The sequence below is a fragment of the Esox lucius genome, chromosome 9 (genome assembly GCF_011004845.1).
Source record: "Esox lucius isolate fEsoLuc1 chromosome 9, fEsoLuc1.pri, whole genome shotgun sequence".
In the NCBI taxonomy this organism is placed as follows: domain Eukaryota; kingdom Metazoa; phylum Chordata; class Actinopteri; order Esociformes; family Esocidae; genus Esox; species Esox lucius.
Genome location: NC_047577.1, coordinates 20,268,977 through 20,284,316, shown reverse-complemented (window position 1 = coordinate 20,284,316; position 15,340 = coordinate 20,268,977). Strand labels below are relative to the sequence as shown.

The window sequence follows — 15,340 nt, the reverse complement described above, 5'->3', positions numbered from 1 at the left end:
TTCAAGTAGGACCTCATCCCGTCCTCAGCACATCTGATGTTGAAGGATGTTGGATCAAACAATAGTAATGGAGTGCTTTGTATGGAAAGCCCAGTTGAACCCAGCATCACGACAACAGCATGTGATTTTATCAGACAAGCGACACGGACAAATGCTTCACCATACAATTGTTGGGAAACTAACAAACAACATACCACACAAGAAAATACAGAATCCTTGGATAAATTCAATATATTGAGGCAGTGGACCTTATGAAACTTCCTACAAAAATGTCAAGTATTTTTCAAGGACACAGAGGACTTAGAACACACTGGATTAAAAAAACTGTTCTGGAAAAGCACTAGTTAATACTTTTAGGATTATCACACAACAAAATAAAATGTTTGCAAATATTCTAGTTTAAAAATCTTTTTTAGTTTTGGGGTCATATTTTTTTATATATATACTTACTTGTTATCATTTTTTGGTACTTCAACCATTCGCTCCGACAAAATTTGGCCTGGGTTGAATTTAGGTGGCCACCCCTGGTTTAGTGCATCAAACTAGGAATCTGTACGCAAAATAAGGTCTGGCACTCACAATAATACTGACCCTATTCATAAAGGGTTCCTTTAGAGGACGACCATAGTGGGTGAGGAAGTTGCCCCTAGAGACTGATCCAAAGTCAATTCTTAATTTCCTCCTTAAATGGTGAAGGGTGCGTGAGGACTGATCCCAGAAGTGATAAGGGCAAGGTCCGTCCTGAGGTGAATACAGTAGAGGACTGAGAACAGACACCTATCCATCCCTAAGGTCCAGGATACAACGACTGTCTGAACTCAAAAGGCTTGTTCGCCTTACTGTTAAGATGAGGCCCTATTTAACATGCAACACGTGAAGATGGAGACTGAATGGTAGCCAAGATGGTTCAAATGAATGCAACCTGTAAAGAGACATTTTGCAACAGCTTAAACGAGAGTACCTCCTGCTCCTGATTTTGGTGCAGATGTCTCCCGTCTAGTGCCTAAATAATGCAACTGGCATTGCATCCAACAGGGTGAACAGGCTGAACAATGGATGGTGACAAGCAGGCAAGCCAGAAGCAATGAACTTGCACTGACTGGGGATCAGCGCCCACAAGGTCTGAAATCAATTGCATTGTCTGAAGGTCATTGTGATTCATGCCAGGCTATTCAGTCTGATTGCAAAGTGAAACAATTAGCTTGAAGCAGGTATTTATCTTTTTTTCCCTAAAGGAAATAAAATCTGGGTATTCAGCAGAAGTGCTCAAGACCAAAGCTGAAATCAGAGCATTAGCAAGAATTTCACACATGCCAGCAAGAGGAATGATTAAGGTGCTTGACAGCTAAAGAAATGAGGAGAGACAGCGAACTAATGGGAAAGTGGGAGTCTGAGGCAGGCTGAATGTGGCGAAAGAAAGAACCCAAGCAAAGTACAAGACTGGAGAATCAGAGTCAAAGTTCACCACCAAACACCTAGCCACAATACCTTCAGCCTCCGGGGCGTTGCTTTGAGCCTTGTCCCCTGGCTCTTGGGCCTCGGCAGGGAGGTCGTAACCCTCGTCAGGGGGGTCATGACCCTCGTCAGGGGGGTCGTGACCCTCAACGGCGCAGCTGGGGGCCTCAGTGGTGTTGAGGCTGGGTTGTGGAGCCGGGGCAGGAGGGTCTGTCTTACTGCCCTCTGGGACGGGGATGTCGTCGCCAGTAGAGGGAGACACCTCGGCTACAGCGGAACCAGAGCCACACACGTTCAGAGTTTGACAAACCACCGGACAACCTGGGCTCAAAAGTTCTTGGACACAACAATTTGCCCGGTACTCTGTACATTGTCATCAGCGTAACGTACTATAAAGACACCAGGTTGTGTTAGCTATTCTAACATGTATTGTTAGTACTGAGTGACTAGCCCTGGTGAGTGTATTTCTGTTAGTATTGTTTTGGTCACTGCTGGCAGCACAAGGGAACTGTAATTTGCTCACAGGGGAAGTAGCTGTTGGAAACGGAGCGGTCATTAATTAGGCACACATTAACAGGACCGTGATGGCTGCGTCGTACCTGGAGCGCTGGTTATGTCCTTGGTTTCCTGGTCCGTGTCCTTCTCGCCCTTAACCCCCGTCAGCTCCTCTTGCTTCTCCCCGTCACCAGAATGCTCCTTGGGCTCTCCTCCCTCCTCTTTCCGGAGGGCTTTCTCCACCTCTTCCTTCTCCCTCTCTTCGGCAGCCCGGCGTTTCACCTCTTCCAGCTCCTCCTCCTGCTTCGCCCTCAGCCGGTCCAGGATTTCCTCTGGAAAGTGGGGAGTTACAAACACTAAGTTACACTAACCAATGAAGAACACAGGACGGACATCCATCAATAACTGGTCAGTGAGGGAAAAATGGAAACCAGCAGGACGGCAGAAATTGAGGCGCCATTCACCTGCGAATGTCTCATGTTGTTCAAGCCTACAAAAAACTGCTCAGTTGACTAGCATTTAAAGCACTTTAAACTCACAGAACATCCTTTGCATACGGAGCCAGAGAGCAACAAAAGAGACTTTTGAAAGCCATTATGCAGAGAATACAGACAAATTCACAAAAACCAAGACAATAAATGGAATTTAACAATAATAAATAAGTTGTTGAAATTAGAGGGAAATCCACTTTATTTTAGCGCAGCGGTTTCATTGCAGCCAGGGTTTTTGCTAAACCGACCATTCCCGGGATCCAGCAGAGGGCAACTCTGCCTGGGGTAAAGGGGGGATTTTGCCATTTCTTTTCACCACCTAGCAACTCATAGTAGGCCAGGCCCCTGAAAGAAAAACTGATTGTTGGCCTGGAAAATGCCATCTCCTCCAATGCACATGTGCAGGAACGACTTTGTGGTCAAGCAAGCAGTGTGGTAAGAACCCTGGAGAAATGTGAGGTGGAGCGTGGTTCTTGAACATCGACTCAAAAGAACTGTTGTGCTTACAGGTACCCGATAGACACAATGACGTTGATCTCCCCCTCCCAGGTGGTACTGGCCAATATGCACCAACCTATGGGACACCCGTCCATGTACAATGTGCAGCACAACAGAGGGATGAGACCTGGCTGTAATGGACACCTCAGCACAGCAATGCAGTACATTTGGTTGACGCTGGATGATTTTGTTAAAACTAGATTCAACCTAAAAGTAATTTCATCAAACTAAACGATAAAACTGCTAACCGAAAAACGCTAGTGCTGATGGGCAATTACAATTAAAGAGTATTTACACGTTTTTTATCTTCCTCCCAGTGTTAATAAAATTTAAGTGAATTCGAGGTCAGTCAGTAAGCCTGTACATTCGCTATCGCTATCACTACATAACAGAGTATGTGTAATCAATAAATAATCTGATTTGGCCACAGCACAATTAAGCCCAACCCGTGCTGAAAGTCCACCTAGGCTGTTACAAACTGTGCTTTTCTCAAGCCTGGACAATTGGAACGGCTATGAGGACTTTGCAAGGGGAATGAGCGCATTAGCACCCAGCTGTGCTTTGAATTGAACACTGCATCACACTGACACTGTTATCTTGCTGAAATTATAGCCCCAGACTGAGACGCTGCCACAGTCTACAGTATAATATCTCAATCCGCTAAAAGCCAGAAACCAGCCTTGGTGAATTCAGGTATTTTTCGCTACTGCAGGACCACATGCTGAGCAACTTAAACCTGTACAGTGCGATAAAAATGTAGGAAAATTAATTCCACAAAAACAAAACAAATATTTCCGCGCCTCCGCATTTCATTCAGTTGTTTTGCTGTAAAGTGTGTGGGTTGACAGTACATAAGTCTCGGCAGCTGGAAGGCTAGCTTTCTTAGAACTAACAAATTAAAACATGTCATGGCTTTGTCTCATGTGGTGTGTGTGAAGTGTGTAAAATCCAAGGGCATGTTGTAAGAGGCAAGCTTGTTGTGAGAATTCACATCTTTCATTAATCCTCAATGGAAGGTGCGGAGCACTGGAGGTGTCCATGACAATAGCCCAGAAACAACGATAACCTTGTCCCATGTTTCTTCACACAATATCACAGTCAAACAGACTTTGCATTGCAGTCGATGCCCTTAATTGATGCGGTTAAATAGCGTGGAATGCTACATTTATAATAATGTTATGCACCATTGTTTTCCTCTGAATAAATAGTTTGATCATTATAGCAATTCATTGCCAATAAGAAATGACCTACTGAACTCTTTTCCTTTTTAAAACGTCACATTTCTCCAGCCCAGGTGACTTCCGAACAATATCAGCAAAGTAACCGCGTGGTTGTGGTAAATAACGCTCTCGTGCCAACCTAAGAAGAAGCCCCCCAATCACAACGGTTACCACAACTTCGCTGTTGACATCATCACAGACAGGTAAAAGCTCTGGAGAACCTGACGGCTTTAACACCCTACCTCTTCGAACCAGATAAGGAGTGGAGGGAAAGAGACCGACTGGAGTCTGACCAAAGTGGGACTGGATTGTAAGGTTACGTAACAGAAGGGCTGTGCTCTGGTTCCTTCAGCATGACTGGAAGGTATTCATGGGCACTGAGGAGAGGGAGGAGAGGGAGGAGAGGGAGAAGGGGAGAGTCAAAAAGATAGGGAGGTGGCATAGAGACAGAGGGAAAAACATGGCTTGGAACGACAGGAGGAGAGATAGATGAGTCCCTGGCAGGCTCTCTGGTATAAGACAATGGAGCTCCTGGTGCTGTCAGAGGGAGATCTGGCTCTGCTGGATTGGGTGGGCTAAGTTGGCAGCCTTCAGAAGACAGGAGGAGACACAATCGTGCCTCTCGCCATTTTCCAACTCATCCTCTCAAGCGTTCGTCTGTCCTCCATCACTGTCATTCCCTATCTTTGTTCCCCTGTAACCACGCCATAAAAAAAAACAAATATTCATCATGCAGACAGTTATCCACTGCTAGATACAAAAGTAAGGGCTCTAGGGAGCGGGAATCGGACCCACGACATTGGCATGGCGAGCACTGCACTCTAGCGAGTGAGATGCATGGGGCCACACCTACGTTCAGTGTCTGGCCAGCCCCCTGCTCTCTGAGACTTCTGGCAGGTCGATAGTCTTCAGCTCTTCCTCTTAATTTCTCTCTCTCTCCCTGTCTGTTAGGAGGCCTCGGAGGGGTTCAGTCCTGCCAGCTTGGACCTTCTCCCAGAGAAGACTGTTGGAGTAGTGCCACCACCCCCCGGGGCCCAGAGCCTACAGCCAGACCAGCAGAGACGGGGGCACTGAAACGGAGTCAGCCGGCCTGCCAGCACCCCACTGCTCAGGGGCCTACTTTCTTAAAGGTGGGTTTCAGAGGGATTCCAGATGTCGCCCCGTGATTGTGTGACTGATTGGAGGTGCGTTATTGCCCATACATGGACTGACCTAGAGGCATAAATGACGGGCAATATACGCAAACACACACAAACTAATATATTGCAAGAGTCGTAACTTAATAAAGCCTGTACATCGAAAATAAAAACAAATGCATTTACCTATATAACTTAGATCTGAGAACAGCGGTTATCATTTCTGAGAAGCGACCTAAGTAACCGCAGCTCCAGACTACTGAACAAAACAAACATTCAACTTTGGCATTTAGGAAGTGACTGTAACATTCTATTTATCATTTCATTGTAGCAAACCAAAATATAAACTCCAAATGGAGAAGTATTTCCGAGGTTTGATCACGTAAAATAACACCATTCCATCGAGTCTAGCTTCAGCCAGACACTTCATCACACTAAAGAGAAGCTAAACAGCTCATAGCCTTCAACACTAAATGCAAAACGCCAACACCTAGCTAGCTAACTGTAGCAACATCATATCACAATGAAAAAGGTTTCATAGAGGGAATAACTGTCTCGCTCCGCTCTGAGTCGGTGCAGTCCCTGTGGATACAGCTCTGCTGTGCTGTCCCCCCTGCCAGAGATGACTGGCTGCTGGGTTAGACCGATTAAGACAACACCTATCAAATTTCTCACAACTTTCTGAACAGCTAATGAAGGCCACGTTTGACAGCCATTCCGCTAGATTCTGAAAAACCTTTCGTAGAAAACGGCCCTGCACCCCTACAGGACTGTCACGCAGAATATACCCTGAATACATAGAACGTATCAACGGCGTTCTCCAAAAGGATTGAATTAGCGTGATATCAACCCTTTTCCAGCGGGAAAAAATCTAACATAGTAAGACAGTCTATCATCATGTTGAAAACAATTCCAGAGTGAAACAGCCTCTGTGTTCATTGCAAATGCTGCCAAAAGTTAGAATTCCCATAAATGTCACATTTCTGCCCGCGAGAACAGGGGTGTCATTTATCAATCCTGTGTTACACCAAGTGTTCCTACCCCAGTGCTCGTGCACAGCCACAGCTCTTCACATGATGCACCACTAATGAAGCATACAGTCGAAATCTATATTTAAAAAAAAATAAAATACAGCCAACAGCCATAATAAGCTAATAGAGTTTTTGGTTTTCAGAGATAGGAAATGAAGTTCAGGTACTAGTGCCAGAGGTTCGGTGCATGCTAAATACAAAAATATTTGGCTCGTTCATCATACCAATTCAGGTTTCCTCCTCAAACAACTCCCTCATGTAGCCTAGGTGTAAGGCATCACCGTCCTTGGTACTTAGACAGTGGTTCAGTATTCCCTTATCTCAGTCTTCTAATACTTCTACCACGGTTTCATGTGGCAATACTCTGAATTACATGGTAAATGAAATGACATTGTCATATTATAATGGCAACGGTAGGAATGTGGTATGACCTGGTAATGGCAAAACAATGAAATCGAACCAATCTATTTATATTATTCTCACGATCTGATTCACGTATTTGAAAATACATCTGACAAACACCATCCTTATTCCACCACTTGGCACTGGGCATACGTACGGTAATGGTCATCAGGAAATGTTCATGTCAATTAGCCTCAACATTGGGAGGGAAATAAGCGCATGCATTTGTGATTATGCATGATGGACAAAAGAGCCCCAAGCAAATGTGCTCTGTGCCCCAAAACATTTAAGGGAACTACAGAGACAAGAACCAGCCTCAAATCATTGAGCCAAAGTGAATCCATTCTAAATGTCACACTGTAAAAACCCTCTCCTGGAATAGACAAATCTGAAACAAAAAACCCTTGAAGATAATCGATTAATCCTACGATTATAAGAGATACATCGATTCATCAGAAAAACTATTTTACAATTAAATGCATGTGTTTTATTCATTATTTTTTATTACCTTAGTGTTTTTCCTCATCTTAGTGTTATTTTTTTATAGAACATTGAGATAAAACAAATATGCATACAATATAGCAACAGATTCTTTAAAAAGCTGTTTCACAAATTTCAAAGGTACAATTACAAACTGTTTTGATAAATAATGAATAATTTAACAACGTAAAATAGCTTTCTAAAATACCCTTAAATAATTTGCGTCAATGTGTTGGAACTGACTCAGACCAGCAGTAAGGAGGAACAAGGACAGGCAAGAAACTGCTGAGAGTCTTCTAACAGTCAGTTTTAAAACTAACTGAAGTTCACGGATGACCTCCCTGTGTATTTTCCCAGGTTCCTGTGACACTCATGACATGATCCGTCCCATCAGTAAGATGGGGAATGACAGCCTGCTCCACTGTAAACCGACTCCCCGTGCATGAGTGGCCCGCTGGTTCAGGGGTGCTACAGCCAACGTCACGATAATGCACTACTGCACTACTCAATAATGCAATGGAATGGAAAAGATGCTTGTCTTCAACACGCAGCTAAGCGTGCTCCACCGTCAAACGACACGCGCAAAAGTAGCCCACCGGTTTAGTGGGGCACTTTAACACGCAACTTACAGAATGATCCCAAACAAGTAGGAAGCTCTGTGACAAGCAGACACTTTGAACTCAGTTCTACTCCATTTTACATGCTGTTATTTTAGCTGTGTCTCACTAAGACCCAAGTAATCGATTCTGAAATTCGTTGGCGACTTTTTATTATTGGCGCCTTCGATGTAAATCAATTGTTGCCGCCCCAGACCAATCTGCTCGATCGCGGCACCGGGACAATCGCTTTCCCTCCGTTAACGAGCAGCAGCCCAAGAACCAATCATTGATTTCGCTTGTCCAAGCTGAACGCTGTTCGATAAAAGCCCCCAGACTCTTGACAAAGACGTGGCACCCAAATGGCACCCTACATACATCACACAGTGCCCCACGCCTGAGCAGAACCTTCCGGGGAATGAGCAGAACATTGCGGGGCCTGAGCAGAACATTGCGGGGCCTGTGCAGAACATTGCGGGGCCTGTGCAGAACATTGCGGGGCATGAGCAGAACATTGCGGGGCATGAGCAGAACATTGCGGGCCTGTGCAGAACATTGTGGGGCCTGTGCAGAACATTGTGGGGCCTGTGCAGAACATTGTGGGGCCTGTGCAGAACATTGTGGGGCCATCCCACCGCTAAAGGTGACACTGGGAAGTGGCCAAAGACGGCCATGTTTACTTTTCTCGTTTCCGGACATGAGCGTGCCGATTTGAAGGAGTGCGGTGCGCCGGCTTACCGTTGGCGGCTGTGAGGAAGCACTTGTTGGTGCCACGGGCCTTGTTGGTGAGCTCCTCGGTGATGTCCATGTGCGTGTGCACCTCCTCCCTCATCTCCTGCAGCGTGGCGTACAGGTCCGCCTCCCAGTAGCTCTTGTCCAGACAGTCGATCAGTTCGGCCAGCTGCACCTTGGTGCTGTAGTACCAGATGGTCTTGTCCTCCTGCTCGCCGTCCTCCTCACTGGGATGAGAAATGAAAAGAGAGAATGAGAGAAAGAGTTGGACAGAGAAATTGAGAAAAACAAAGGGAGACAAGGACAGAGGAGATGGAAAGGGAGAAGAGGGAGAGAAAGGATGAAAGAGACAGACGGAGAGAGAAACGGAGAGAGAAAGAAGAGATGGTAATACACACTGAGACAGAGAGGTGTGTTTAATGAATTGATCCTATCAAGACACACAGAACCACTGACTCTGATCTTCACCGTCTATCACACAAACCAAAGTGTATCACTCCTGTGTGCACCATTTCTCATTAAATGTTTCTTCATACGAAATTCAGTGGCGATCGAGAGAAAAAAGGATTAAGAGAAAACGTGCAAGACTCTAGGACGGTATTAAAGCTTTTCACTCTTGAAGCATTCCCATAATGACAGCTTTCTGCACAACATGGTCTCTGGGCCTAGGTCTCAACAGCCTCAGGCAGTATTCCAGCTGTGTCTAGTCAGCATCCTCTCAGGATTTAACCACCCACACCACACACACCACCCACACCACACAGACACGCGCGCATGCGCACTGTCTCCATGGGGATGGGAAAGATCTATCACATAGCACGATGAAGGCCACTTTCTAAGGTGGGAGGCAAAGAGACAGTGAAGGCTACCTCTGATAGAGTAAGAGAGAGAGGAAGAGTGCCACTCTTAGGTTCAAGGAGATCGCTGCTGACCGAGCAAACTGCACCATCTGCGACTAGTGTTAAATAGCAAGCTAACATGCAATCATTAATATACAAATGGGTCAGCCCAACATAACGCAGAGTGTAAAGTGAACATGTCTCAAGTAATATGAACCTATTGTGTTATATATTACAAAAGACCTTACAATACAACACATTGTGTCCCAAATGACACCCTATTCACAAAACAATGTGATTAACTCTATCGCCCCAAATACTCTATACTACCTGGCAAACAGGGTGCAATATAGATTTCTATTTTCTGACACCCAATTTGTGATTCCGGCTGTTTCTTTTCCAAGTAACTCCCAGGGTGCAGCTCCCAGAATCAGGGCACATCCTCCTTTTCCCAGCCAAAACATGAGCGCTCAGAACAGAGTGTATCCATACTGAGTATGCATACATACGGAGGACCATACTGAGTATGCATACATACGGAGGACCATACTGAGTATGCATACATACGGAGGACCATACTGAGTATGCATACATACGGAGGACCATACTGAGTATGCATACATACGGAGGACCATACTGCGTATGCATACATACGGAGGACCATACTGCGTATGCATACATACGGAGGACCATACTGCGTATGCATACATACGGAGGACCATACTGCGTATGCATACATACGGAGGACCATACTGCGTATGCATACATACGGAGGACCATACTGCGTATGCATACATACGGAGGACCATACTGCGTATGCATACATACGGAGGACCATACTGAGTATGCATACATACGGAGGACCATACTGCATATGCATACATACGGAGGACCATACTGAGTATGCATACATACGAAGGACCATACTGAGTATGCATACATACGGAGGACCATACTGAGTATGCATACATACGGAGGACCATACTGAGTATGCATACATACGGAGGACCATACTGAGTATGCATACATACGGAGGACCATACTGAGTATGCATACATACGGAGGACCATACTGAGTATGCATACATACGGAGGACCATACTGAGTATGCATACATACGGAGGACCATACTGAGTATGCATACATACGGAGGACCATACTGAGTATGCATGCGCCCTGCCCACTATAGCGGCTAGACATCGGAACCCTGGCCGACATTGCCTACCACCGCCTGGACGAAGCTTACTACCTCTGACACTCGTCCGCCTGGACGAAGCTTACTACCTCTGACACTCGTCCGCCTGGACGAAGCTTACTACCTCTGATACTCGTCCGCCTGGAGCGGCCGTTTCGATGCGGTCGACGTCCGGCTACTCACACGACAATGCGGCGGTCCAGGAACCAGTACTTGCGGCGGTGGCGGTCGTAGCCGATAGGCAGCTGGCGGATGTACGGCCGGCTCTTCTGCACCTCCGTCACGCAGTCCGCCACCCCGGGCACCTTGTGGGCGGCGCACACCTCGCACTGCCACTCGTCCTCGGGCACCTCCACCAGCGGCGGCTTGACGCACTCCAGGTGGTAGACAGCCGAGCACGTCTCGCAGCAGAGGAGGTCGCCAAGCCGGTGGCACACCCGGCAGTGGTCGTCGTAGGCAACCGCGCCCTCCGACATCAGCTCCTCCCTGGCCAGGTTGGTGGTCAGGAACTGGTCCACGAGGAACTGAAGGACCTTGATTTTGCTCTCAAGGGGCTCATACGGGTACTCCTCGCCCTCCTGTAAAGGCAGCACATGGTGGTACTCCCGGTCGCTCTCACAGTAGGCGCGCACCACCTCCGGCCACGTCATGCCATCAATGAAGTAGAGCGTGGAGTTGACGCTGTCCTTGAGATCGGCCGGGCCGAAGGTGGTGTTGGACGTGTCCTCCTCGCGCAGGATGGCCTTGAGCAGGGCGATGTGGGTCTCAGCCAGCAGGGTGCACTGCTCCTGCCCGGCCAGCGCCGCGCAGAAGTCCTCGAAGCGGAATGGCGAGAGGCGCAGCACAGAGCCAAAGTTGCGCAGCACCTCGTAGACGGCCGAGATGTTGAGGAGCTGATTGGCCGGCACCAGGAGGTCCTCGGACGACTTGGGCAGGTCCAGGGGTGGCACCTCCTTGTTCTCGAAGATGGGTGAGCGGGGCCGGTGAGGTCGCCTCCCCCTTCGCCCTGCGAGAAGTGCAAGCAGGACGGAGAGAAAGACAAAGAAGAAATTGAAATTATGCAATGAATTAAATCAGTCAGGAGACATTAAATGACATCAGGGTATAAAGAGGGTTCAACAGTGCGTGATGGACTTGTTACATAGTAAAGAAACAGTGAGAGAGTTGATTTGGCCAAAGCAGTCCACATGGTGTCGATATATATCATGCATGAAGGCTTATTCAATGTATTAGTGTGTAACTATGTTGTTACTGATTAGTGACAAGACCATAATGACTGTGTGCACTGCTTACTTCAGGTGTATCAGCTTTGCACTAAAGATTATTAGTAATAAGCCATTGGAATTGATCACCTTACCATAAATACCATGGATATAATTTCTGAAAGTCTTTAATGACACCAAATGTGTGCTTTTGGGAGTCGTACTGATTTTGGAAGGACGTTGATATTTAAATTTGCCAACCTAGCACCTGGTACTTAAGCATTCGCTGTGCATGGGAGAATTTGGCATTTCCTCAATCACTCTATCGTGGCCAAGAGCACCAGTGCTACTCTACGATCAGGTCCTCCAATCCCTATAACCTTACAAATGATCTAAAATGCAGGGATTATCTTTACCAATAAGAGTCCTAATCAGTTTTAGAGTCTGAATTTGACTGCCTTGATCCACAGCCTGTAATGTCAGTACTTAAAAAGACAAACAAGCACGTCTCACAATCTGCATCCACAAAAAGAAACTGTCTTTGTTCCAGCCAGCTTCATGCAAAGTGCATGTTTGCGTGTGTTGATAGGTCACATGAAAGGCACATAAACCCCTCTGAGCATAACGCAGCCATATTCACATGGCAAGCAGGTCTATTTGTGGGAGTAGTTTATTTGTGCAATCTTCCTGAACCACTTATGGCAGGACACTAGGCTGCAATGGAAAGGTATGATTCAACTAATATGTGGTCTAGGCATTATATTTATGTGCTTTATGGCATGTGGGCCAGGTAAGGAACTCCCTTTGCCTACAGACATCAGGAGAATTACCACATACGTATTAATAAGTTCATGGAAACATTATTGTACATTTCACTGTGGAACCATACACATTCGAGGGCGGAAAGTTTGCATAAAAAGCTGGTCGATTGATAATCTAACATTTTAGTCACCACATGAGATCAGAAAATGTTGAAAACTGTAAACAAATGTCACGCTTACTCCTGGTTGAAACGGAGTCTAAATTAATTACAACATATTTTACATAAACGCCCCTGTCACTAATGTTTGAAAGAACTATTTATTTGCAAACCGGTTCAATAATTATTTCAAATGAGGTTGCCCTCGGTCTCGCACGTTTACTGATGAAAGGCATCGCTATGGTTACGGTACAACTTAGTACGTAATATTATAATGAGTAAGGCTGCAACAGGTGAAATTGAGCGCCTCTTTTCAAAACAAAGGGTCGAGCGAAGTCCTGTCAGATGATTCGATTACATACCTCACGGAATATTCTGCGAAACACTTGACATTTGGAAGTTACTTTTTAATTAAACCGCTTCTGATTAGGGTCAATTTATTGTTTACAAACTACTAATTGTATAACACTATATATCCACGCAAGTGAACGCGATAAAATACAAATACCGATTCTCGAAAACAATGTATTGGGAAAAAACACACAACTTACGATATACTTTAATGTTAGGGACGGTTTCTTGGCACATTAAAAAAAAAATTACTTTAACAAAATGAATGAATGGAAAGTTAAAGCTAAATGTATCAGAAAGTAAATACTCGAAAAATAATATTGCATGCACAATAATGCAGTCATGCAACGGTGCAACTTAAATACTTTTGCAATAAATCTCCATTTTTAAATACGTGTTCTTGGTAATGAATTTGCATGAAGTTGAAGGTTTTCGTAACAGAAAACATATTAGGCGACAGTAGTGTGCACAGTGCAGGAGATAGAAAGCGATCGCCGAAGCTCCGTAAACAAAGGCCTGTTTCTGAGGGGAAACTCCATTTTGAACAATGCAGCTTGCTTCTCAAATGGGCTAAATGAAAACTATAGTGGTTTGCAGGTGTATTTGGAAATGTTCTTCACATTGTTTAGCCCAAGTGTGCTTTTGCAAGTTGACGTACCTGGAGTGCTGCCGTGCGTGCTATGGCTTCGAAAGCTGCTCTCTGTACAGTAGCTAGCATCATCCTCATCTGGTAATTCTTCGAGAAAATCGGACTCGTTGTCCACGGCCTCTTCGTAGTCTGAGGAGGGATTCTCGTGTAAAAGTTCGTCCTCCTCGGACCTCAAACTAATATTATCCTCTTCCTCATCGCTATTGTCATCGTATACCACCTTGCACGGTGGCCGTCTCCCCCTGCTGCCGCGACCACCTCTCGAACCCCTGCCTCTTCCTCTGCTTTTGCCCCGCGATGTCGTCGTAGCTCCAACTTTCCTCCGACCCCTGGACGAATGGTAGTTTTCTCTACGTTGAGTTTCTGTATCGCCGGTATCTAGCATCGAACTTCGTCCGCGGCCACGTCCTCGGCCCCTTCCTCTTCCACGGCTACCTCTCCCTCTACCTCTTGAACCGCGAACTGGCCCGGGGGAAACCTCTTGAATCTCCGCTGCCTGTTTGGGCGGCCTTCCTCTTCTACCCCTCATTGTAGCAGTTGTATTATTTTCAACTTCAATTTTAGCGCGCGAGTAACCCACGCAAACCTAAAAAAACGAATACCCTCGGAAACCTTAATCAATGTTGCGATAGCCCCAATTTGTCCCACCAAGCCACGGACTCAATTTAAGGTAGAAAGCTCAAACTGAATGGCCGGCGTCCCGCTTTGGGTCGCCTGCAGTCGCCATTTTTCTTCGCATCTCTCCCTCCACTGAACAGCAGGCCCTGTATGGAGGTCACGTGACTACTATTCTACAATAGATGCATTTGCCATGTTTAGTTCCTAAAATGTGTTATCATTGCAAACGTGATGTCCCACGGTTGTTTATTTACGTTCGCTTGTCATGCCAAAATGTCGATTTATAACAGTGTAACAGCGTTGTAAAGGCGCATGCAGGACGTCGTCTTCGTTTTTGCGAGAAGACAAGCAAGCACAGCTACGTAGTTAGTCTCATGCAAGAGAAATAATGAAACCAAATTGTTTTAAGACAGTTCGGAGTAAGTTAGCAAATGCATTTATTTTTTAGCCATTTTTTCACAATTTGGCTACTATAAATAATGTTGCTGTTTATTTATCGTTTATAATTTGGAGTTAATAATAATAAAAAAGACTTAATATGTAGTGTTGCTACATAATCACTATATTATTACTCGTACTGTAGCCGTAAAGGCATTTAAATTACAGTAACACTCTTATCCAGAGCTACAGTTTGCACTGATCTTAAGATGGTTGGACAACCATACAATCAAGTGTAAGATCACTTACTTACTTAAGTCAGTGATTGAATTTGTAAAAAATGAAGATGATAATGCGTTTTATTCCTACCGATACCTGGTGTGATTTATAAAAGAAAATCCGGTATAACACTTTGTACGCCCACACATACTATTTATGAGCGAGATAATGAAAATAAAACATAAAATGAATCCAACCTGTTTTTAATTTCAAAGAGTAAGTCTTAACTTAATTGATGTTATATTTCCATGACAGTTTATGTTGATGTAGCCGTCCGCTACAGTAAGTTATAAGCACAAATCCTTGCCAGTTCCGTCACTGCAGCATGGTGACAACTTACCTAATGTATCAGTTGGTTTCATTGTTTACTTATTT

General features: G+C 45.3%; 1 protein-coding gene across 5 annotated transcripts in view; it reads right to left on the bottom strand.

Moving 5' to 3' along the window:
* The window catches only part of LOC105021577 (nucleosome-remodeling factor subunit BPTF), a 42,908-nt gene extending 28,263 nt beyond the window's left edge, over positions 1-14,645 (bottom strand). For 3 of the 5 annotated variants that reach the window (XM_010889349.5, XM_010889347.5, XM_010889348.5), the window contains exons 1-5: positions 13,700-14,644; positions 10,753-11,575; positions 8,543-8,763; positions 2,055-2,282; positions 1,489-1,722 (exon numbers count right to left, since the gene is read on the bottom strand). In XM_010889349.5, coding sequence (XP_010887651.3) covers positions 1,489-1,722; positions 2,055-2,282; positions 8,543-8,763; positions 10,753-11,575; positions 13,700-14,219 — 2,026 coding nt within the window. In that variant the 5' untranslated portion in view covers positions 14,220-14,644. Of the gene's footprint in view, positions 1-1,488; positions 1,723-2,054; positions 2,283-8,542; positions 8,764-10,752; positions 11,576-13,699 lie in introns of all 5 variants that reach the window. The other 2 variants (XM_010889350.5, XM_010889351.5) reach the window with 2 other exon arrangements.
* Between the last annotated feature and the right edge of the window lie 695 nt (positions 14,646-15,340).